The sequence below is a fragment of the Bubalus kerabau genome, chromosome 2 (genome assembly GCF_029407905.1).
Source record: "Bubalus kerabau isolate K-KA32 ecotype Philippines breed swamp buffalo chromosome 2, PCC_UOA_SB_1v2, whole genome shotgun sequence".
Classification (NCBI taxonomy): domain Eukaryota; kingdom Metazoa; phylum Chordata; class Mammalia; order Artiodactyla; family Bovidae; genus Bubalus; species Bubalus kerabau.
The window spans coordinates 39,165,334-39,188,501 of NC_073625.1; the positions used below are offsets into that span (position 1 = coordinate 39,165,334).

A 23,168-nucleotide genomic window follows, 5' to 3' on the forward strand; every position below is an offset into this window, starting at 1 on the left:
TCCCTGTCTGACTCACTCCACTCACACAAGTCCTTTTTAAATAGTTTGTATATGCAGCTTTTGCATCTGTGACCTGTTGTTCCTACACTGGAGCCCCATGGATATGGGGAAGGGAAGCAGTTTATAATCTTACAATTAAAGCCCAGTCCTCTCCTGTCCTGTGTCTCTGCAAAGCCACCTTCACAAGATTTCTCAGCCTATCCCTGCCCCCCGCCCCCGCACTGAGGTGAGGCAGGAAGGCTGGTGCGGCGAGCCCCTTCTTCAGGGTGGGTTGTGGCTCTAGTGATGCTCTCCCCGGGAGTGAGCTCTTGTAGAGAATTCTCTGGACATATTTCACACAATTACTCTTCCTTTCTTCCTGCCAGAGTCAGTGGGGGTGTGTTTTTGTTTTTTCCACTGGGATAACTTGGTGGGTTTCCTGGAGTTAAAACCCAAGAGGAGGGAGCTCGGTCTTGGCCTGGGGCATTCAGGACTTTCCACCTCTCCTGCTTGTCAGACTCTCACAGCTTGTCAGACCTTGAATTTAGGCTGTCTTTTCCCTGAGGCTCATCATCAAAGATCACTAGGCCTAAGCTGTTGACTGGAGAAGGAAATGGCAACCCGCTCCAGTATTTTTGCCTAGAGAATCCCGTGGACAGAGAAGCCTGGTGGGCTGCTGTCCACAGGGTCGCACAGAGTCAGATGCGACTGAAGCGACTTAGCATGCATGCATGCATGCAAGCTGTTGACGGTCAGGCAGAGTCCATGGATTACACCCATGGACGTTCCATTTTGTCTGCTGCACTGCAGTCCCAGGCTCTTCCGACCCGCCCCCACCTGGGGGTCAGGCCCAAAACAGGGTCGCAGACTCTCCCTGCCCAGTCCTGCTGCCCCTCCTTTAGCCTCCACAGGCACGTGCTGTGCCAGCATCTTTCTCTCCTGATCCCTTTCACTTGCTCCTTGGAGATGCCCGTTGTCCTCATCCCACAGGTTTTCTGTCCCCGAAATGTGCTGAGCTCTCTCCCGCCTTCACACCATCCTTCTCTTTCACATTATGTGCTTATCGATCTCTGTATGTTTGTTTCAGAGTGGTCCTGGGAATGACAGACTGCGTCCCCATTTGCCTCTGCTATAATGTCAACAAGAAGCCCCAGGCTGCAATTTACCTGGGGCAATTTAATGCCAGTTGAACTGAAACAGAACTGCAAGTCCTTTCATCTGAATCAAAGAATATCTTAGAGATCCTCTAGATCCAATTCTTGTTTCAGATGGGGAAACAAGTGGAGGCACAAACAACTCCTCATGGAGGGTCTTTCCCCCACCTCCCCATCCTGAGCACTGTCTCCAGGCCACTAGGGTTGTCCCTAGCACCTGCCTTCATGCTGCGTGAGTGCTCACCAGTAAATGCTGCTTTTTAAAATTCTTCTGGCCATGTTGCACTACATGTGAGATCTTAGTTCCTGGACCAGAGATCAGACCTGCATCTCCTGCATTGAAAGCATAGAGTTTTAATGACTAGACCACCAAGGAAATCCCAATAAATGCTGTTTTTGATAAGCATGGGCAGTCTACAGCATCGCTCTGCCGTAACCAGATCTGCTCCTCTCCTGCCCTGTGGTGACTCCTGCAGACTCAATTCTGTGTCTCTCCAGCGACCAAGGAACCATGAGGATCCTTGTCCTGCTCTTAAACACTTTTCTTCTGCTCTCCCAAGGTTCTCCAAGTAAAAAGAGACTCTCAGCTAGAAATCTAGGGAACTACAGAGGACAGGGGGTGAATAAAAAGCTTGACTAAGAATAAACATCCTGCAGGGGCTGCAATCTTCTTCCATCAATCTTTAATCTCAGCCCTGATTGAGACCAGGAGTAATCTGCAGTGAAACGCTGGGCTGGTGTACACCTCCCAGCAGCGAGCTTCATGACTCAGAAACACAGGGACTTTAGATGTCACTGGCAGATTCACTAACCGTCCTGACTGCATTGCAGGAGTTGCAGTTATTCACTTGGGATTTTGTGGAAAGAGATGCCTGCCTCTCCCCTTCCCATTGATGGCCCCCATCTGCTCCTTAAAACCTTTGATCTGCACAGAAAGGGACCCCACTCACACTCCTAAAATTTTCATATCAAGTCTGAGGGTTAGGATGAAGAGAAATACTGTGATTTCTGTAGGCAGAACAGAAACGTATGGATAACACAAATAGCAGGTGCTTTGGACACTGATGAGGAAGTTTCTAAATTACATTGAGACGTCAGCAATCTCCTGATCCCTGTGGTAATCTGTGTACCCAGAGGCAAACCATTAGCTTCGGCAGGGACTCTAACTCCCGCCTCCTACTGCTGCTGCTGCTGCTAAGTCGCTTCAGTCATGTCCGACTCTGTGCGACCCCAGAGACGGCAGCCCACCAGGCTTCCCCGTCCCTGGGATTCTCCAGGCATGAACACTGGAGTGGGTTGCCATTTCCTTCTCCAATGCATGAAAGGGAAAAGTGAAAGTGAAGTCGTTCAGTCCTTCACGACTCTTCGCGACCCCATGGACTGCCACCTATCAAGCTCCTCTGTCCATGGATTTTCCAGGCAAGAGTACTGGAGTGGGGTGCCATTGCCTTCTCCGCCCGCCTCCTAAAGGCTGAGCCAAATGCTCTACAGCACAGTGAGGGCAAGTCAGGTCCTCTGAGCCTCAAGTCCAGCTGTGCTGGGATGACACCGATTGTTTGACTCAGAGAAACTCCCTGATCCTCTCCAAACCACTTGGTGGATTTCCAAAGCTCCAAAGGGTACCCAACCTTGTCCCCATCTAGAGTGAGTTCCTGCAGTAATTCACATGGGTTATTTCTTTATCCTGGAGGATTCACGTTTAGCTTAACTCTTGCTTCCTTGTTCTTTCTTTCTGGGCTGTTTCCCACGGACATCTCTTTGAAGTCCTGCTATCAGCATATTCTAGGCCTGTCAAAGTATGGTGGTAATTTATTTATCAAAAACCAGCTTCCCTTTGACCTGTAATCACACAACCAAGAACCCATTGCGACAGTAACCTGGGTCTGGGGTCCCTCCAGGACCAGGGGATGTTCACGTCCAGCTGGTCACCATTGCCTGAGTTTGGCTACTGAGGGCTAGGGCAGGGTAACCACTAGAGTCTGAGCCTGAGAAAGGCCCTAGGATGCCAGCGATGTTGGGGGTGAGTGGGGGAGTGGAGTCCAGATTGCCATGACCAGCCGCCCACATCTCTGCCGCTCCTCCTCTCGGTGACTCTGGCTCTTACATACCTGCAGCCCTTTGAAATGCCCATGAAGCAGGAAAGTTGGTACATAGGAGGATGATCAGTTATATAAGAAAGACCTAGGATCACTTGGTCTACCCTGAAATGCATTCGTCTGGTTCCTGCTGAAGGCACGAAGCATCTGGCTGTAGATCCGCCTTAAGCAAAGTTCCAGAGGGAGGCTCTTTCAATCCACCATCCACCTTCCCACCATCGTCACCTGCGCTTCCAGGGCTCTCCTGGCTCCGCTGTGAGATGCGACCAGCTTGTCATGTGAGAGCTGACTGTTCAGCCTCAGAGCACACACTGAGTGAGGAAACAGCCTCTCCCACTTCTGCTCTCGGTCAAGGGTCACAGGATCAGGATTCCACCTCCTTCTCCCCAGTCCTATACTCCTCTACTCATTCCAGTCCAGTCTCTCCAGGCATGTGCCCAGAAGGTCACTATGAAGCACACGTGTGTACCTGTCCTGGGTGTGCAATCGTGAGCATGAACACAACATCCTCCTCCCACTCAGGGAACCTGGAATTCAATTGAGAAGACCAAATTACTTAAAACACACACACACACACACACACACTACAATTTGGGATACAGGTTATGAAAGAATAAAAAAAAAAATTCCATCAGGAAGAGAATAGTTCTGGGGCACTGAGCCACATGAGGAGGACCAGGCAGAGTTCCCTGCCATTGACACTGAGGTGGAGAGCAGAAGGTTCAGAGAGGGTATTTGTGGGAAGAGGAGGAAAGTGTTCCAGACAAAGGGAAGGGTGCGGGTTGGGGGGCCCTGAGACAGACAGGGGCTGGTGTGCAGGAGCCCGCGGAGTCCAGGAAGTCTGGATGTGGGGGAGCGAGGGCCGCTGGGGAACAGCTGGAGTCTGAAGAGAAGGCCCTGGCTCTGAGCAGCCAGCTCTGCGGGCGAAGCTAACAGGCTTGGCTGGATTTAATTTAAAAATTAATAGCAAACTTTTGCAGCGATTTTAAAAAGAAGTGTGACATGAACCAGTTAACTTATAAATAAATAATAAAGCCATGCTGGAAGCAAATCAGATGGTGCAGTCGATCGGCGAGGGCGGTGGAGGGGTGCGGTCGCCGGGGAGGCCGCCACCTTGCGTCTGTGCCACCGCCGCTCCCCGCGTCGTCCTGTCAGCTTCAGTCTCCGCGCTAAAGCTGCTGCCAGAGCCTTGCCTCTTGGTCCTCGGGTACAGTTAATCACACCCTGCCTTGTTCTGTTATTTAGTGGGAAGTGACCTTGACGCAGGCAGGATATGCGGCTACGGGACTGCTCGCTGCCGGAGGAACTGTAAGAGACAAGAGTTGAGAGTTGGAAAATGCCCCAACACCTATCCGTGCTGTTTGAAAAAGTGGAAGGTCAACTCAATGAATCCTCAGAAGGACACAAAGCCGAGGGGAGCTTGGCTTCTAGAAATGGCCACAAGCCAGACCTCTGAGCCCCCCTTCTCCGGGCCTTCCCGCTGGGCCTTCCCGCTGGACCGTCCCCAGCGGAAGCAGTCGTCTGGTTGAGTGAGGACCGGCCGGGGGCGCTCGCGCGTGCAGAGCCGAGGCAGGAGACGCAGTGAGCACAAGGCCTCTGCCTGAAGGCGGAGGGCAGCAGCGCAGGTTACATGAAGGTCTCAGTACTTCAAAAGATGAGCCAGAAGCGGGTCCAGTCCGCCACAAGCCTAAGTGAACATCATTTTATTCTTTTGCCTGAATCATACTGATTGATCTTGTAACATTGGGTTTCTTTTCTGATCAGCAGTTCTGCTCAATAGTTATACGTGTCTTTTATTAATTAAAATGGAATAAATCAATACTGAGTGCAATTTGTCTGGCATACACTGCAGTTCAAAATACAGACCCTCCAGGGAGACAAACCAGAGATGCGCTTTGAGAAGGGTTGACCTCAGTGGATGTGCGTGGAGGGTTCCATCCGGCAGATGACAGCAGAGAGCGATTCCGCCCCTGGCTAGGTGCACGCTCCCGGCCTCTTTAGCCTGAAAAGTGAGAGATGTGATAAAACACTGGACCTGGGTTTCCTGCCCAAACTGTACTTTACTGAGTAGTCCAGCTAATAAATGAAGGAGAGGTGATACAGAATATCACTATTTTGCAAACACCCAGGGAAAGAGTGATCTGCTAACAAATGTCAACAGCCACTAAAATGAGAACAACAATCCTGCATTTGGTGTCTCCTAATAGAGGTACTCAATGCCACCTATGAGCTGTGAGGCTGATTGTGCCCTTTCTCCCCCAAAAGAAAAGTGACCCTTCCTGTTAGTGTTACCCAGTGTCAACACGGGCTCAGTCTTTTTTCTTCCTCGATAAGCTCCCCTTCCTGGGTTGTTTCCAAAAACACTCACCATGTTCTATCACATCGGAAAATACTTTGAAATATATAACTCAGCGAAAGGAACTTTTTTTTCTTTTTAATGTGACCAGAGGGTTCTTACCATACTTGGAAAATTCAGTGCTAACTCCTTAACACAGTTTAAGAGCCAACCAGAGTTCAAATGACGCTGGTCTGCTTCAGTCGGAGTTGTTTTCTTATAGGCAAAGGAAACGTGTAGAAATAAGTTGCCCATATACTGTAAAACTTGCATCATTTTTGAAGATACATTCTGAGGACAAGGTAGCAGTTCTGTGACAGCTTTGTTTATGTCATTTTAATGAACAGCAGTGCTTTAGCCAAAAGCACTTGAAACTGGTGATTTAGTTTTCTTGCCTCTCTCCTCTTCCTCCCTCCTCCTCTCTTCCCCTGACATATCTTATTCACTAAACCTACCCAAGGCATTCAGGCATATTATTTACTTCCTGAGAAAAATGGCTCAATGTTTGTTCCACTAGCGGTGGGAAAATAATGCACCACCTGTGTGCTTTTGTGAGTAGGAAGTTACTGCGGCTGCAGCCCTCCCAGCCGGCACCCCCCAGCCCGGCTATAAAGGAAGCCCTCCCTGCCGCCCACCCGCCCTCGGCCAGCCCTGGACATCCCAGCTGCAGCTCCCTTGGCGACATGAAGCAATTCCTTGCTCCATCCACTCTTCTCCTTGTGGTTCTTCTCTTTCCAGGTAAATCAGAAACGGGACCTAGGCCTGAGGGCCAGGGTCTCTCTGCGATGGTCATTTCCAGGGTAGGAGTCCCCTGGGCCTTGAGCAACTCAGCTCTGGGAGCCCAGCTCCTGGTGGGTTGCTCAGCAGGTGTCTCTGCCTAAGTTTGTGAACAACAGTTTTTTTTTTTTGGTGCGCCCTGAAGCTTGTGGGATCTTAGTTCCCAGACCAGGGATCAAACCCACACCCCCTGCACTGGAAGGCGGAGTCTTAGCCACTAGACCTCCAGGGGAGTGCTGTCAATGACACTCTGAAGGTGCTGGTGGCGCAGCTTCCCAGGAGAGAGGCTGCCAGTGCTGACTGTGCTTTCCTATTCTTTTAGCACCTCCTTCCCTTACAGAGAAGGACAGTGTGTTTCAGGAAGGACTTTGACATTCAGGGGGTCTCTACGACTACCTTGGTGACAGCCTGGCAGCTGCTCAGCTTGACTTCCATGGGGACTCAGGCTCCGCCACTTCCCATTTCAGACACCGCTCATCTCTGTCTCTGCCTCTGACACACACAGGTCACGTTTCCCCCTCTTCCAGCCCACTCCATCCATCCTCCCCTTTCTGTTTCTGCAGCTTTGTTGAAGTATGGTCCTCACACAGGGCACTGCACCTACGTACTGTGCACAATGTGATGAGTTTGGACGTGTGCAAACACCCGTGGCCCTGTCCCCATGGCCAAGGGGATGGACACTTCTGTGCCTCCCAGAGCTTCTGTGTCACTCTCTGTGCTGTCGTTTTCCTGTGGTTACAACACTTAACATGAGATCTTCCCACCTAGCAAATTTGGAAGCGCACAGGCCATGTTGTCACCTAAGCTGGACAGCAGGCCTGGGACATGTCTGTCCTGCATGACCATTGATGGCTGATTCCCCCGCCCCTCTCACTTCCACTCTCCGCTCGTCTCTTGGAGTATAAGCCCCTCACTCTCCTGGGTCTGTGAACATTCTCTGCTGTGTGTTTACCCTGAAATAGGACTTTCCAGAGTCACACATGCTAACCACCAGGACCCCGAAGGTCCCAGGAAACAAGAAGAATCCCCGGGACGGGGAACAAACAGGTCTCACCCACTTCACCACCAAGTAAAGCGCTACCTCGTGCCTCGCGAGCCCCCCTTCCCGGGTAAGTGACAGAGCCCGGGATGGGTCGGTCCGTGGGCAGGACCTTCAGAGGGAGAATGGATGGGAGGTGACTGTGGGGGCGGGTGGGCTGAGCAGTGGAGTGTCCTGAGACAATACATGCATGACTCAGTCTGCTCTGCCTGTGGGGAAGGTTAGGGAGGGGTATGACAGGCCCCCAGGGCAGGACCCCCGAAGATCTCGTGAAACGTGGGAGCATCAAGCCAAGAGAGTGCAAGCAGAGTGTGACACAGTTGGCTTGGAGACTGACTGCGGTGCTCTCAGAGTGGTCCACATACTGTGGTCTGCCTGCTGGAGGTTCTGGACCACATGACTTTTGTGTCCCCAGTGTGCTTGCCCTATGTCTCCAAAGTCACATGCAAACGAATGGAGAATGTAAACCTGAGCAGAGAGTTAGAGATCAGCTGCCACGTTCGCTGTGTAAAACCCAACACGCAGAGCAGGACTTAGCATGTTACAGGTTCAGTAACGATGTCTTGAGTCAATACTCAGGTGAATTGGTTTTGCTTCATGAAAACAGTGCTCAGTGTACAAAATATTGTTATGAACTTGCCTTTATTGTACAAGAGACTCATAACACTGGATCATTTTGCCTTATAACTTACAGAGGCAATCCAGAAGACTAGGACGTTATCACAAACGATAATATTTACATTCTGCTCACTTAATGTGGGTCTGTTCCAACTGCTTCCCATAATTTCATTTAATCTTCACAATAGGCTTAGGAGATAAGCCCTATTATTGTCCCCATTTTGCAGATGAGTAAACTGAGAAGAACAAGTGGACTGTCCCCAGGGGATGACAGAGCTGTTAGCAGCTGGGCCAGTCAAAGGTCTCCAAATACTCTGCCATCTTTCCTCTGGTTGCTCCTACCGATTGTTTAGAAGATTCCAGAGCTGGAGGCTTCTAGGATCAAAGTATGTCCCACCTGTTTTAATTAATAGGATAATGATTTGTGTATAATAAGCACCTGTGATGTCCTGGGTGCTTTGCTAGAACTCACATACAATTAGAAGATAGGCTTTATCACCTCCTTTTGAAGGTCAGGCAACTCTCAGCTCCTTGAAGAGTTTCTTTCTTAAATCACAGCCACCTAAGCAGCAGAAAAGTCGTGTGGATTCAGAACTTCTTCCTCCAGAGCCTGCAATATTATCTTCTCTTGTTTCCATTCAGAGCACTAGTTTTCTGAATGTTTTATAATTCATTTTGGTGACTAGAGATGCAGATTGAATAGGGGTCTGGACTGTGTGTAGGTGCAGTGAGAGTGAGCTCCTCTGTTGGGTGACAGGTGTGTGTCGCTTCTGTCTCCCACTGGAAGGACCTGGAGAGGACAACCAGACAGTACAAACGCCTGCTCCAGAATAACCTGAAATCAAGCACCTGTGTCATCCTGAGACTGGAGCACTTGGAGGGATACAGCAGCTCCCCTAAGACAAGATCATTTTGAGTAGATTTGAACACTAGACAAAGCCACAGAGTGAACATCATAGACAGTGTTGGATCCCCCAAAGAAAGGGATCCCTAACAATGACTATTGCACAGCTTAGTCTGCCTAGGGTGCCATTAGGCACAGGGCACCCTAAACATGACATTTCTCAGCAGCGTTGAGACAATTCTGGGATCATCTGCCATCGAAGCCATAATGCAAACAATCTTTGGATTGTGTTGGGGTTTAACTCAATGAATAATAGATCTGAGGAGATAACTCTGTCTCTTGGAAGAAGCAGAGTTATGTACCTGGACTTGATTTTACAGTTTTGAACTTGAAACCATGAACCTTACGGGGTATTGAAAACTATCAAAGACAGAGGAGTAGGCAATAGCAACGTCTCTGGGGTTCCCAGAGGAAGCAGGTAGCGAAGTCAGTGGAACTGTTGTTCATTAGGATTAAAATTTCAGTGATGCTAGAGGCGTGCTGTGCATCATAGAGCCTATAGCTAATGGTGTGGGCTGTGCATTTAAATAGCCGTTAACAGAGTAGATCTTATATTCTCACCACAAGAGAAACAAAAACAAAACAAAAAGGGACACAGGGAAATTTTTGGAGGTGATGAATATGTTTATGACTTCGATTATGGTGATAGTATCAGGGTTTCTTTCTTTCTTTTTCTTGCAGGGTGGGGGATGGCTGTGTTGCATGGCTTGCAGGATCTTAATTCCCCAACCTGGGATCAAACCCAGGGCCTTGGCAATGGAAATACTGAATCCTAACCACTGGACTGCCAGGGAATTCCCTACATTCAGGTTTTTATAGGTTAAAAAAAAAAAAAGACTATTGTTCTGAAAATGAAGTGATAAAATAATTTGATTGATCAATTGATTCATTGATCTAATCAAATAATTGTAAAGCTTATTGATGACAGAAATTAGGACAGGAAGAGGGTAACACCTCTTCAAATCTCAATGGTCAAATCTCACATCAGCGACCGTGCCTCTGATAAACAGAGCACCCTGGGCATGGTATCCATCAGAAACCTTCCCCACTTACTTCTAAGTCTCTGATATTGTGCCTCTGCTTTCATTGTGTTCATCAACTTTTTCTTTTTTTTTAATTTATTTATTTCTTTGGCTGAGTCAGGTCTCAGTCACAGCATGCAGGAGGCTTAGTTGCTCAGAGGCAGGTGGGATCTTAGTTCCCAGACCAGGAACCAAACCTATGTCCCTGCATTGCCAAGTTGGACTCCTAACCACTGTACCACCAGGGAAGTCTCCCAGCTTTTTCTTTCATCATTGCACCATAATATATTTTTTAAGAGAAAAATTTGTTTACCAATTTCAGTACTTGAAGTACAGAGTGAGATATCAATACAATTACTCCGGTAACTTGACTCCTGTTTAAGGTATCGAATCCAGGCACTCTCTCACAGCAGTGGGGAGAAAGTACGTCTTTTTAACTCTTTGCAGTTCTACCCTCTGCCGCTCCTGCCGGGCCCAGGTGTGTCATCCCCCTTGCAGGGTGGCTCCGCCCACTTTCCTCAGGGACCCCTGCACTTAGGACTTGTCTCGTGAGGCCATGGCGCTTCACACTTGGCCTCAGCAAGTCCTTCTTTGTCCCTCTACACAACTTCTAGATTATTTAAATTACAACCTTTGTATCCTAAAGTATCCCTCACCATTTCTCTTGCCAGTTGCCTCTGAATTAAAAGTTCATTTTTCAGGGAGAGTGAAAGTGACTTTTAAGCCAGAATCAAGGATCTGAGTTTGATGGTAGATCATATACAAAAGAAGTCCATTTCCTATCCCTTGCCGTCCTCCACTGTACGCCTTTGGGTTAAGACAACTAGTGTTTGGTTCTTGAGATGGTCTTAAGATGCTAACGTTGACTGTTTCTTTATACAGATACAGACCCAGGATTCAAAGTTGTCAGGTGCATAAAAGGCGATGGCAAATGTCAAAAATTTTGTAATTACATGGAATTCCAATTAGGCTATTGCTCTAAAAAAAAGGACGCTTGCTGCTTACCTTTGAACTGAGGTGTTGACATGGAAGCCAAAACTCTGTCTGCTGCCTCCTGGGCCATCCATCCTAATGCAGGTGTTTTGGACAAGAGCTGAAAGGCTGAGCAGAGAGGAACTGAGGCTTTGTCTGTGGCGCCAATCTAAATTTTCACTGCAGCAAAGGAAAAGATGAAAACTGCCACACGGCCACACGTGATCTTTTGACCTGATCTTAGAGAAAACGGCTAGCTTGAGATATACAATATTTTCCAGATCAACACAATTTTTACTGGTAGATGTGGATGTAATAAACTCTCCCAGGAAAACATTCAAATCATTTGTTCTTAAACATATTTTTGAGTACCTCCTTTGGTTCCTAGGCACTGGGAAATGTAATGAATTGGAAGTAGGACTATGTGGGGAGAAAGATATCTCAATAAATAAAAACAACAGGATGCTACTTATTCTAAAATGTGTGTGTATCCAGCATGTGGGGAAGATAAATACAAATAGAATTAAGAAAGGATTCCTGAGAAAATTTGAGCAGGATTTTGGAGTATGATTAGGAGTTTGTTAAGGGAAAGAGAAGCAGAGATTCTCAGGCAAAGGATGCAGTTGGAAGGAAGTTGCGGAATCTTGAAAGAATGATTTGCTAAGAAAATGTGGGAAAGCTCAGCATAACTGTAGAAGAGAGGGACTGATTACAAGTATCACATGAGGAGGGTGCAGGAAAAGCCTGTGACATTGTCAAAGAAAGAACAAATATTATACTCAAGACTTGGGACGGCTAAACAAGAGAAGGTTCCCAGGTGCTCCAGGGGTGTGAACATAATCATCATTGAGTGTTGGAATGTTCATTCCAACAAAAGAATTGGGCTTGGACTGGAAGTGTGGGAGACCAGAGGCCGGAAAGGAAGAGGTGATCCTGACAGTGGAGGCCACGGTCAGTGACTGTAGTAGAGACAGTGCTCTGAAGAGGCAACAATTAAGGGATTTCTGCAGAGACTGGGGTTACGCCTTGCTGATGGAGGAGAAGGAAGGGAGGGAAAAAGTCCTGGGGATCAGGCAACATCAGGAACGAGGAGAGCAGGAGGAGCAAGGGGCTGGCTAGACGGGTCTAGGGAATGTTGGATTTGAAGCCTGCAGCATTCACCACATCCAACTGGGACCTGGAGGAACTTGATGGATTCCAAGAGAGAGGAGACAAGAAATAAGAAAGTTAGCCATAGATGAAATTAAAAAAAAAAAGGATAAATAACTGGACAAATGGCATTATTTGTCCATAATAATGCCAACAGGATACAGTTTTTGTATATTTGATGTAAAATTAATTGTGAAAAATATGTCCAAAAGCAAACAAAAATATTTTCATTTCCAGTGTTAAGATTATTGGTGATTTTAAGTGATTTTATCTTTAAAAAATGACTCTGTCAAGTTATTGAAGTACTCTTCAATTTTACATTTAAAAAGACAGAATTGATGTACCTAAGGGAAATGGCAACCTACTCCAGTATTCTTGCCTGGAGAATCCTACGGACAGAGGAGCCTGACGGGCTACAGTCCATGGGGGTTGCAAAGAGTTGGACATGACTGAAGCCACTTAGCATTAGCAAGGATAAATAAGTATGTATGTGTAAACAAAGACTACTTCAACCCTAGGCAGAGCCAGTCTACAGTAGACTTAAAATGACCTCAAGAAAGTCATAAATTTAACATAAGGAAGGACTTCCTGGGCATTATGAAATAGTAAAGCATGTTATCCAGAGAGGATTTTGCATTTCTGCCTGGAGACAAGGGAGTGAGCCCCCGGGCTCCTCAGGGTCAGTTCTGAGTCAGCAGCTCTGTTAGTCACCTTGTCTGTCTTTTCAGGGAAGCAATCGAGCACAGGCCCCCGGGCCTGGCCAGGCTTATAGACACCTGCTGTACTCTGGTGGGAAGAGACCCTTTAGGCAGCAGGTTGCTCTGGGTCATTGCAGAGCCAGTCATAACACACCTGACTGCCTGCTGTCTGCTCCCCTCGCCCACTGTGTCCTCTCTGCCCACTGCACCCGGAGAAGCCTTCCCCCAGAAGGCTTTGATCACTCGGCTCCCACTGGCTCATCCACCGCCCAGAGCTTCCTGATCATCAGGAAGCCCAGGGTGGCCCGGCTCTGTCACTCACATCCCCATTTGGCTTCCTATGACTAATAATGGCCACACCTAATCTCTCCTTCCTGTCCACACATGCGGTGGTCATCACGGCCCTGCAGGTTTGGCCTGCTCTGAGCTAGTTTGCCCTTATCTCTTGGGTCATAGGAGGAGATCTTACTAGACCCAGGGAAGCTTTTAGCAATAAAAACAAAAATTAAAATTAGTCTGTCCTAATGAAGAGAGTCAGACATGACTGAGCAGTTAACACACTGACTTTAACACTAATGAAGAGAAATTGAGTTCATTAACACAGCATCTTTCTTGATGGACCAGAGAGGTTTCCTGGGGTCACACAAGTCACATCAGTGTTACTGTTACAGCAGAGATGGGATTGACCCCAGCATCCAGGGGCAGGGGTGCGCCCCACAGGGGACTGATGGAATGGCTCTGTTAGGTCTATGTGTACAAGCGGGCATGGGCTTCCCTGGTGGCTCAGAAGGTAAAGACCCCACCTACAATGTAGGATACCTGGGTTTCAGCCCTGGGTCAGGAAGATCCCCTGGAGAAGGAAATGGCAACCCACTCCAGTATTTTTGCTTGGAGAATCCCATGGACGGAGGAGCCTGGAGGGCTATAGCCCATGGAGTTGCCAAGAGTCAGACCCAACTGAGCACACATGCCTCAGTGGGCACTGTGGTGAAGCTTTCGGGAGAACAAGAAGGCCTCAGAGGATCTGTTGTTGTTTCTCTTCCAGCAGCTTCCTCCTTTCTCTGAGTTTTGAGAGCTCCTCTAGGAAAGCTAGGAGCTACTTCCTGCCTGTCCATCCAAGGCTCCTGTAATGGGTAGTTCTCATGTCTGCCTCATTGTAGGACAAATTAAGAGCAGAGTTTGTTGAGCCAACCTAGATGACGTGGCGATCAGGTGACATGCCAGGACCCTGACCCAGCTTACTTTGAGCCAAAAGTCTCAAGGTATGGGTGTGGGCTTTTCTGCCTTACACAACTTTGCTCTACCTAAGACGACACACATTCCTTTCTCAGGATGTTTCCTGGCAGCACTGACTGGGACAGGCTTCTTAACAAGCCCTGGACAAGGGCTTTCCGGGCTGGAAGGCTTGTGGCCCTGTGAGTCCCCGATGACTGTGGATCTGAGTGTGTGAGTACAAGCAGCACTTGTAGGAAGGCCAGGTACTTGGAATCTAGTCTCAACTCCAATGATGATTGTGTTGATGCCCTGGGTAACTCTTGATGAGCACAGTGGGCAAAAATGTCCTGAGCCCAGCGACTTGTGATTGTGTAAATGAGTAATTCATCCTGGGAAGCAAGTAGCATGACCACAGTTGGTGAAGACCATGAAACAGACAGCCTTTCTGGAGACATATTTCCATCAGTTATTTGAGAACCTCGGGAGACAAAGGAAACGTGACTGTATGGGCTTGGTGTGTTCCCCTGCAAAGAATCATGTTGAGCCTGGAAGAGAAAAAAGACCTGCAAGACACATGAGACAAGAGTTTGGTGTAAAATGTTAATAAAATGGTAAATAATCCCCCCAACTTTCTCCCTGGCTTAACCGAGGATCGGGTTAGCTGTACAGGGGGTTTGTGTAAAATGGGGGATTATAGGAAGTAACTGAAGAATTGAGTTAGGATAGTGAAAAGAAAGCCCAAAGGAGTTTCCAGGGCTTGGAGGAAAGGAGGCTGGTTATGCTGACCAGTCGCTCCTTAACTGAAGTTCCCAGATGGCTTAATGGTAAAGAATCTGCCTGCTAATGTGGGAGATGCAGGTTCGATCCCTGAGTTAGGAAGGTCGCCTGGAAGGAGGAAATGGCAACCTACTCCAGTATGCTTGCCTGGGAAATCCCATGGACAGAGGAGCATGGTGGGCTACAGTCCGTGGGGTCACAAAGAGTCAGACACGACAGCACAACAGCACACTACAGCAGGAATAAATACAAAAGAAAGATACACCAGATGGATTCTAGGATGAGAGGAAGTCAGTGGGAAGATCACTTCAAATGGATATTGTGGCAAGAATCCTTAGCCACAAATAAGAACAACTGCCCTCAGCCAAAGTCAGGTGGTGGGGACCCAGTGTATTATTTCACTTAGTCTACATGCAAGGGCTGTGTTGATGTAATTCATGTAGCTGGGAACCAAGCCAGCTGGTTTGGTGGAAGCCAGCTGATGAAGCCTCTGATGGAAGAGGATGGAAGCCTCTGATGAACAGAGAAATTGGTCTTATTATAGATAATCAAGACTCTCACTATGGCTTTTATGGGAGTGTGAGATAATTCCATTGGGATACCGAAGGCTGAAAATTCTGCTTATTTCTTCGGGAATAAAAGGGAGATTATGAAACACTCTGTGTGGTGAAATAGACATATGGTGAGTAAGAAATGCTTCAGTAAAAGTGAAAAGCCAGTTTGGACAGAGAAAACACAAGTACGAACCTAAGCATGACTTGGAGAGGGAAAAGATGAATTTAGCCAACCACTAAATACTTTTCGCTAGTAGCTGTTACTTCCTGAACCAACAGAATGGCAAAGCCACAGAGTTTTAACATTGAAGGTCCTGCTTTCTGTCCTTTGTTACAAGGACACCTGAAAATGAGTTTGAAAATGGCAAATCTAAAGGTGGAAAATAACATCTGGTATTCCTTTTCTTAAAAACAAACAGCCACCGTAGTATAGAAAAAAAGGTAAATTTTACAACATTTTCAAAAATAGAATTTGGATGTAATATTTTCTGATTCCTTGAATATTTTAGGATGATTTTCTTTCTTTCTTTTTTAAACCCATAAGAGATAATCAGTTATGGAACCAAAGCGTGGCAACACCATTTTCCTCTTTAAATCTCAAAAGTGCCAGTTCCTCATCTAGCATTTAGAATTGCGTGAAAGATACATAAGGCAGGTTTGCTTTTGTTCTCTAACAGGACTCCTGATTTTTGTAGGCTTTCATTTCTTTTTGTTTATGCTTTCAACATTTCATTAAGATATATGTAACTGCAATTCTCATTTAATTGGTTTTACCTGAAAATTGGTAAGTCTTATCAACTGGCTTATTTCATTAATTTTCTACTTTATAAACTATTTTTAAATTGTATTTTAGCACTATTTCCTTTTTAAAAAGTAATTTTATTATGATAAAAACACTTAGCATCATATCTACCATATATATGTTAAGAGTACAATGTATCATCGTTGACCGCAGGCACAGTTTGAATAGCAGATCTCTAGCACTTATTCATCTGAAATGTCACACATGTTGATTAATAAATTCCTTCCCTCTAGCTCACATTATATCTTCTCTGAAAATTCTGTTTCCTTCTCAGGAATGCCATAATCTTTAGGTAGGTTGACTTGCCTTCCTCTGACTTTTGTGTCTCACCATCTCTAACAATTTTCATGTCTGTGTCTCTTTCCTCTTCCACCTGGATTGCCAACCAGTGAAAAGGGGAAAGACACTCCCTCCTCATGCTGCAGAGTTTTGGTACCTGGACGCTCCAGTGCCTTGCTGTCGTTGACAATCAAAAGAGCAACAGCCTGTTCTTTCAGGAGGCTGCAGCAGACCTCCAGTTCATTGGGCTGTCCCCAGCAGGCGGCTGTTATCTACCAAATATGCCTTATTGCAAACGTGGCGTCTGGAGTTTTACTTCCCTTATTTGTAGTCCCCAAATAATCCCTTGAGGAAACTCTTATTGATTCCCTTACTCAGATACAGAAACCAAGGTCATAATCAGTGGGCAAATTAACGCTTTTTTTTTTTTAAAGAATGGAATTCTCCTTACAGGTTCTAAAGTAATAGAGGACTGGATTAAGCTTGCTAAGAATGGGACAGAGGGAAGGTCTTGTCCTTTTATAGGGTCTTCTAGTGATTACAGTCACATCCTTAATGTATAGAATATTGTATCTTTGCTCAGTCACTTCAGTCGTTTCTGACTCTTTTGCAAGCCCATACTAGCCCACCAGGCTTCTCTGTTCATGGGATTCTCCAGGCAAGAATACTGGAGTGGGTTGCCATGCTCTCCTCCAGGGGATCTTCCTGGCCCTGGGATCAAACCTGCATTATCTCCTGTGTCTCCTGCATTGCAGGTGGATTCTTTACCTGCTGAGCCATCAGGGAAGCCCAATGTATAGAATATTGATATCAACCAACTAATGATGAAGCTTCTCCTGCTAAGGAATTCCCAGATGCTGGGCTACTAGTGTTAAGAGTCTGTTAGTTAAGTGACAAGGTAACAAAAGTGTGACAATATAATTAACACATTAGGATGATAGAGTTTAAATTATGACCAGGTATGTAGGCAATGAATATTGCACAAGGAACCAAAAGATCCCCATGCTAAAACCTATGGTTATACAATATATGTAAACTTATACCCATGTAAACTTATACCCATGCTTCTGTTTCTTAACTATTAAAACTGGAATAGTGATAACTACTCTTGTCTAGATTATGAAATTGCTAAAGAGATAAAGCTTATGAAAGTCAATTTTTAATAATAAAAATGCACAAAAGAAAGATATTATGATTAATCTATAAAATAACTTCATCATTTAACTTCTAAATTCTGCTATTCCATGTTTCTCACAAGGCCAAAAAGAAGTGTAGAAATATCATGGAAATATGTACCATTTGGGGGTCCAAAGTGCATTTTCATTATGATAGTATGTCAAATAGGAATTTTTCTGCCATTTAAATCATTAGGTAAATCTTTAGGTCAATTTTTAAATTATTATTTTTATTTATTATATTCCCCTGGAGAAGGAAATGGCAAGTCACTCAGATATTCTTGCCTGTGAAATCTCATGCACAGAGGAGCCTGAAGGCTACAGTCCAATGGGTTCACTAAGAGTTGGACACAACTTAAATAAACAACAACAACAAACAATTTATTATATTATTGAATTTTAGAGGTAGGATCAAAAATTGCATATCTTTCAGCCTCTTAAAGATTTAAAAATCACAAGGTTTCATTCCATAGATAGAGAGATGGAGACTCTGGCCTGAAATTTATTAAGATTTTAGAGACTATTGCATTGGTGATGCTACATCCTCAATTTTGTAAGGGTAGTGAAATATATTTCATTTTGTTTGGATATGTTGTGACTGAACATTCCATAAAGAATGAATTCTACAAATAATGTGACTGAACATGAATCCACAAAGAATTCTTTTCTCTTTATGGAATTCTACATAATTTTATCAAGAAGTCCTTTGTCTTCAGGTCCAAAAGTATCACAAATTGCCACCTATAGACATAAAGGTGGGATGAAAGAGTTTTACTTTATATTTCACAAATAAAATCAGAGCACATTCTATTTGGAATGAAAACTGACCTTTTCCAGTCCTGTGGCCACTGCTGAGTTTTCCAAATGTGCTGGCATATTGAGTGCAGCACTTTCACAGCATCATCTTTTAGGATTTGAAATAGCTCAACTGGAATTCCATCTCCTCCACTAGCTTTATTGGCAGTAATGCCTTCTAAGGCCCACTTGACTTCATATTCCAGGATGTCTGGCTCTAGGTGAGTGATCACACCATTATGATTATCTGGGTCTTTAAGATCTTTTTTGTATAGTTCTTCTGTGTATTCTTGCCACCTCTTCTTAATATCTTCTGCTTCTGTTAGGTCCATCAGCTTCCAAATCAGCAAAGGAGTACATCAAGGCTGTATATTGTCACCCTCATTATTTAACGTATATGCAGAGCACATCATGAGAAACACTGGACTGGATGAAGCACAAGCTGGAATCAAAATTGCTGGGAGAAAATATCAATAACCTCAGATATGCAGATGACACCACCCTTATGGCAGAAAGCAAAGAAGAACTAAAGAGCCTCTTGATGAAAGTGAAAAAGGAGAGTGAAAAAGTTGGATTAAAAGTCAACATTCAGAAAACTAAGATCATGGCATCTGGCCCCATCAGTTCAGTTCAGTTCAGTTCAGTCACTCAGTCATGTCTGAGTCTTTGTGACCCTATGAACCATGGCATGCCAGGCCTCCCTGTCCATCACCAACTCCCGGAGTTTACCCAAACTCATATCGACTGAGTCAGTGATGCCATCCAACCATCTCATTCTCTGTCGTCCCCTTCTCCGACTGCCCTCAATTTTTCCCAGCATCTGGGTCTTTTCAAATGAGTCAGCCCTTTGCATCAGGTGGCCAAAGTATTGGAGTTTCAGTTTCAACATCAGTCCTTCCAATGAACACCCAGGACTGATCTCCTTTAGGATGGACTGGTTGGATCTCCTTGTAGTCCAGGGACTCTCAAGAGTCTTCTCCAACACCACAGTTCAAAAGCATCAATTCTTCAGCACTCAGCTTTCTTTATAGTCCAACTCTAACATCCATACATGGCTACTGGAAAAACCATAGCCTTGACTAGGTGGACCTTTGTTGACAAAGTGATGTCTCTGCTTTTTAATATGCTGTCTAGGTTGGTCCTAACTTTCCTTCCAAGGAGTAAGCATCTTTTAATTTCATGGCTGCAGTCACCATCTGCAGTAATTTTGGAGCCCAGAAAAATAAAGTATCTCACTGCTTCCACTGTTTCCCCATCTATTTGCCATGAAGTGATGTGACCAGATGCCATGATCTTTGTTTTCTGGCCCCATCACTTCTTGGCAAATAGATGGGGGAAAAATGGAAACAGTGACAGAATTTATTTTGGGGGGCTCCACAATCTGCAGATGGTGACTGCAGCCATGAAATTCAAAGACGCTTGCTCATTGAAAGAAAAGTTATGACCAACCTAGATTTTGCATATTAAAAAGCAGAGACATCACTTTGTCAACATAGGTCTGTCTAGTCAAGGCTATGGTTTTTCCAGTAGTCATGTATGGATGTGAGAGTTGGACTATAAAGAAAGCTGAACGCTGAAGAATTGATGCTTTTGAACTGTGGTGTTGGAGAAGACCCTTGAGAATCCCTTGGACTGCAAGGAGATCCAAGCAGTCCATCCTAAAGGAGACCAGTCCTGAATATTCATTGGAAGGACTGATGTTGAAGCTGAAACTCCGATACTTTGGGCACCTGATGTGAAGAACTGACTCATTTGAAAAGACCCTGATGCTGGGAAAGATTGAGGGCAGGAGGATAAGGGGATGACGGAGGATGAGCTGGTTGGATGACATCACTGACTCAATGGACATTAATTTGAATAAACTCCAGGAGTTGCTGATGGACAGGGAGGTCTGGTGTGCTGCAGTCCATGGGGTCACAAGGAGTCGGACACGACTGAGCGACTGACCTCAACTGAATTGAACTGTATGCTATTTTATATGGTGAGGGATAGAGTGGTTTGTGTGTGCATGTGTGTGTATGTACTTAGCATCACAACTCATCGCATTAGTGGAAGAAATACCTTTTGGCTGTTCAAGGATCTGGTTCCTGGGACTAAAAGTAACCATCCTGTCCTTAGGTGAATTATTTTCTCTAAGATGAGGTGATTTTAACAACACAATTATTAATTAACAATGTATTAGTTGTCTATTTTATATATAGTAGTGTGCATATGTCAGTCAATCTCCCAATTTATCCCTTCCTCCCCTTTCCCCCTTAGTAACCAATATCTGTAATTCTATTTCTGTTTTGTAAATAAGTTTATTTGTACCATTTTGTTAACATTCCACGTATAGCAATATCATATTATATTTGTCTTTCGCTGTCTGACTGACTTCACTCAGTATGACAATCTTTAGATCCATCCATGGTCCTTTATATGGCTACATCACAATTCATTTTTCCATTAATCCATTGAAGGACATTTGTATATTTCCATTTTTTGGTGATTGTGAATAGTAATGCTAAGAGCATTCATGTACAAGTTTTTTCAATAAATAAAATATTATTCAAATACATAAAATAAAAATAAGTATTTCCTAACCTAGATAGCATATTGAAAAGCAGAGACATTACTTTGCCAACAAAGGTTTATCTAGTCAAGGCTATGGTTTTTCCTGTGGTCATATATGGATGTGAGAGTTGGACTGTGAAGAAGGCTGAGCGCTGAAGAATTGATGCTTTTGGACTGTGGTGTTGGAGAGACTCTTGAGAGTCCCTTGGACTGCAAGGAGATCCAACCAGTCCATTCTGAAGGAGATCAGCCCTGGGATTTCTTTGGAAGGAATGATGCTAAAGCTGAAACTCCAGTACTTTGGCCACCTCATGCAAAGAGTTGACTCATTGGAAAAGACTCTGATGCTGGGAGGGATTAGGGGCAAGAGGAGAAGGGGACGACAGAGGATGAGATGGCTGGATGGCATCACTGACTCGATGGACGTGAGTCTGGGTGAACTCCGGGAGTTGGTGATGGACAGGGAGGCCTGGCGTGCTGCGATTCATGGGGTCACAAAGAGTCGGACACCAATGAGCGACTGAACTGAACTGAATTGAAACTTATTGAGGAACCATCAAACTTTTTCTACAAACTTTTTCTAGCTGCACCATTTCAGCAATGTATGAAGGTTCTGATTTTTCCACAGTTACTAATAGTGTCTACTTTCCAAAATATTATTTTTGTTACTTTTTTTTTAAACGACTTTTCTAGGGCAAGTGAAGTGGTATCTCTCTGAGGCTTTGATTGCATTTCCCAAATGATTAATGATGTTGAGCATCTTTTCATGTGCTTGTTGGCCATTTGTATTTCTTCTCTAGAGAAGTGTCTAAGTCCTGTGCCCAATTTTTAATTGGGTTGTTTGGCTAATTATCATTTAATTGTATCAAGTTTTTTTAATATATAAAAATGTTTGATGTTGTTTTCCAGTCTCTCAGTCATGTCTGATTCTTTGCAGCCCCATAGACTGCAGCACGCCAGGCTCCCCCACCCTTCACCATCCCCCAGAGCTTGCTCAAACTCATGTTCATTGAGTCGGTTATGCCATCCAACCATCTCATAATGGCATAAAAGTGTTTAGCTATTATCAAATGTTTCAAACCTGTGTATCTTTCATCTCTCCTTATACTGTTTTCTTCTAAGTATAATACACACCAGAATAATTATCTTCTGTGTTGGAACAAAATGCACTTTAGTTTCTTTCAACCCTGTAATTATAGAAACCAATGAACCTATGACCAGATTAGTAAGACCATTCAATGAACTTGATTTTCTACTTTAGCTTTCTTAAGAATGGCACACCTGATTCTCCAGGCTGTTTATGCAATTCTTCCTTAGCGGTTGCATTCCAAGTCTGTGACTGACTTGAAAATAGATTAAAGTATAGGGGGAAATGTGGGTGATAAAACCTGATACTGTTAATTTATTTCTCACCCAAATGAGCTGATTTTCCAACATAGTTCATGAAATTTCCAACTGTACAGAAAACAGTTTCCAAACTATAATTTCACAACTATTTGGGCTTTAATGCTAGAAAAAATATACCATACACCTTTACCTTAAATGTTCCCTACATTAGGTCGGTATAAATACCAAGGATGAATACAAATTATAAAGCATGCTTTTTATTGTGTCATTTATGAAGGTCACTTTTTAAAAAATGACCCATACAATTGAGTATATGCACTTTAGTGTTTTCATTGAACAATAATCCTTATCTCTTTAGAGAGATCCATTTAGAATTGTAATTATTCATCAGAATCCTTGAACTTTTAGGATGTATTGTTTTGGTATGGAAGCCTATTTACTCAGGGTTAAATCAATCTGTTTATACATTTAAATTTTCAGTTATTTTTAATTAGCAGATAATTGCTTCACAATATTGTGTTGGCTTCTGCAATACATCAGCATGAGTCAGCCATAGGTATGCATATGTCCCTTCCATCTTGAACCTCCCTCCTACCTCCCACCCGATCCCACCCCTCTAGGTTGGCAATTTTTACAACAGGTGATTTCAGACATAGGTTCAGAGCAATGAGCCATAAAAAAAGAGTTGCAAATTTTAATGTTTATTATTTACCATTTGAATCACACATAGACACTATCTTAATATCTACTTTATAATTACATAGTGCTTTGTGAACCTTTCTGTTGGCACAGAGAGGTAAAGTTCCCAAATAACTTCCCCTTAAGCCCTATTTTAATAGGTGCTTTTACAAAGTACAGACAAGCCAGTGAATAAGAGTATCCTTTGTTAGGACCCACTTCCTCTGCTTAATCTTTCTAGAACTGGAAT

At 44.6% G+C, this 23,168-nt stretch overlaps 1 protein-coding gene across 1 annotated transcript; it reads left to right on the top strand.

Annotated features, from left to right (window-relative positions):
• The first annotated feature begins 1,644 nt into the window (after positions 1–1,644).
• On the top strand, positions 1,645–5,038 carry LOC129643239 (beta-defensin 104A-like). Its single transcript, XM_055567517.1, has 2 exons — positions 1,645–1,702; positions 4,475–5,038. Exons 1-2 carry the CDS (start codon positions 1,645–1,647, stop codon positions 4,756–4,758), a joined length of 342 nt encoding a protein of 113 aa, XP_055423492.1. The 3' UTR covers positions 4,759–5,038.
• The last annotated feature ends 18,130 nt before the right edge of the window (positions 5,039–23,168 follow it).

Coding starts and splice junctions, on each gene's coding strand:
- LOC129643239 (XM_055567517.1), top strand. CDS start 1,645: ATGAGGATCCTTGTCCTGCTCTTAAACACTTTTCTTCTGCTCTCCCAA. Junction 1,703..4,474: donor GCTCTCCCAAGGTTCTCCAA/GTAAAAAGAGAC, acceptor TCTGTTATTTAG/TGGGAAGTGACCTTGACGCA.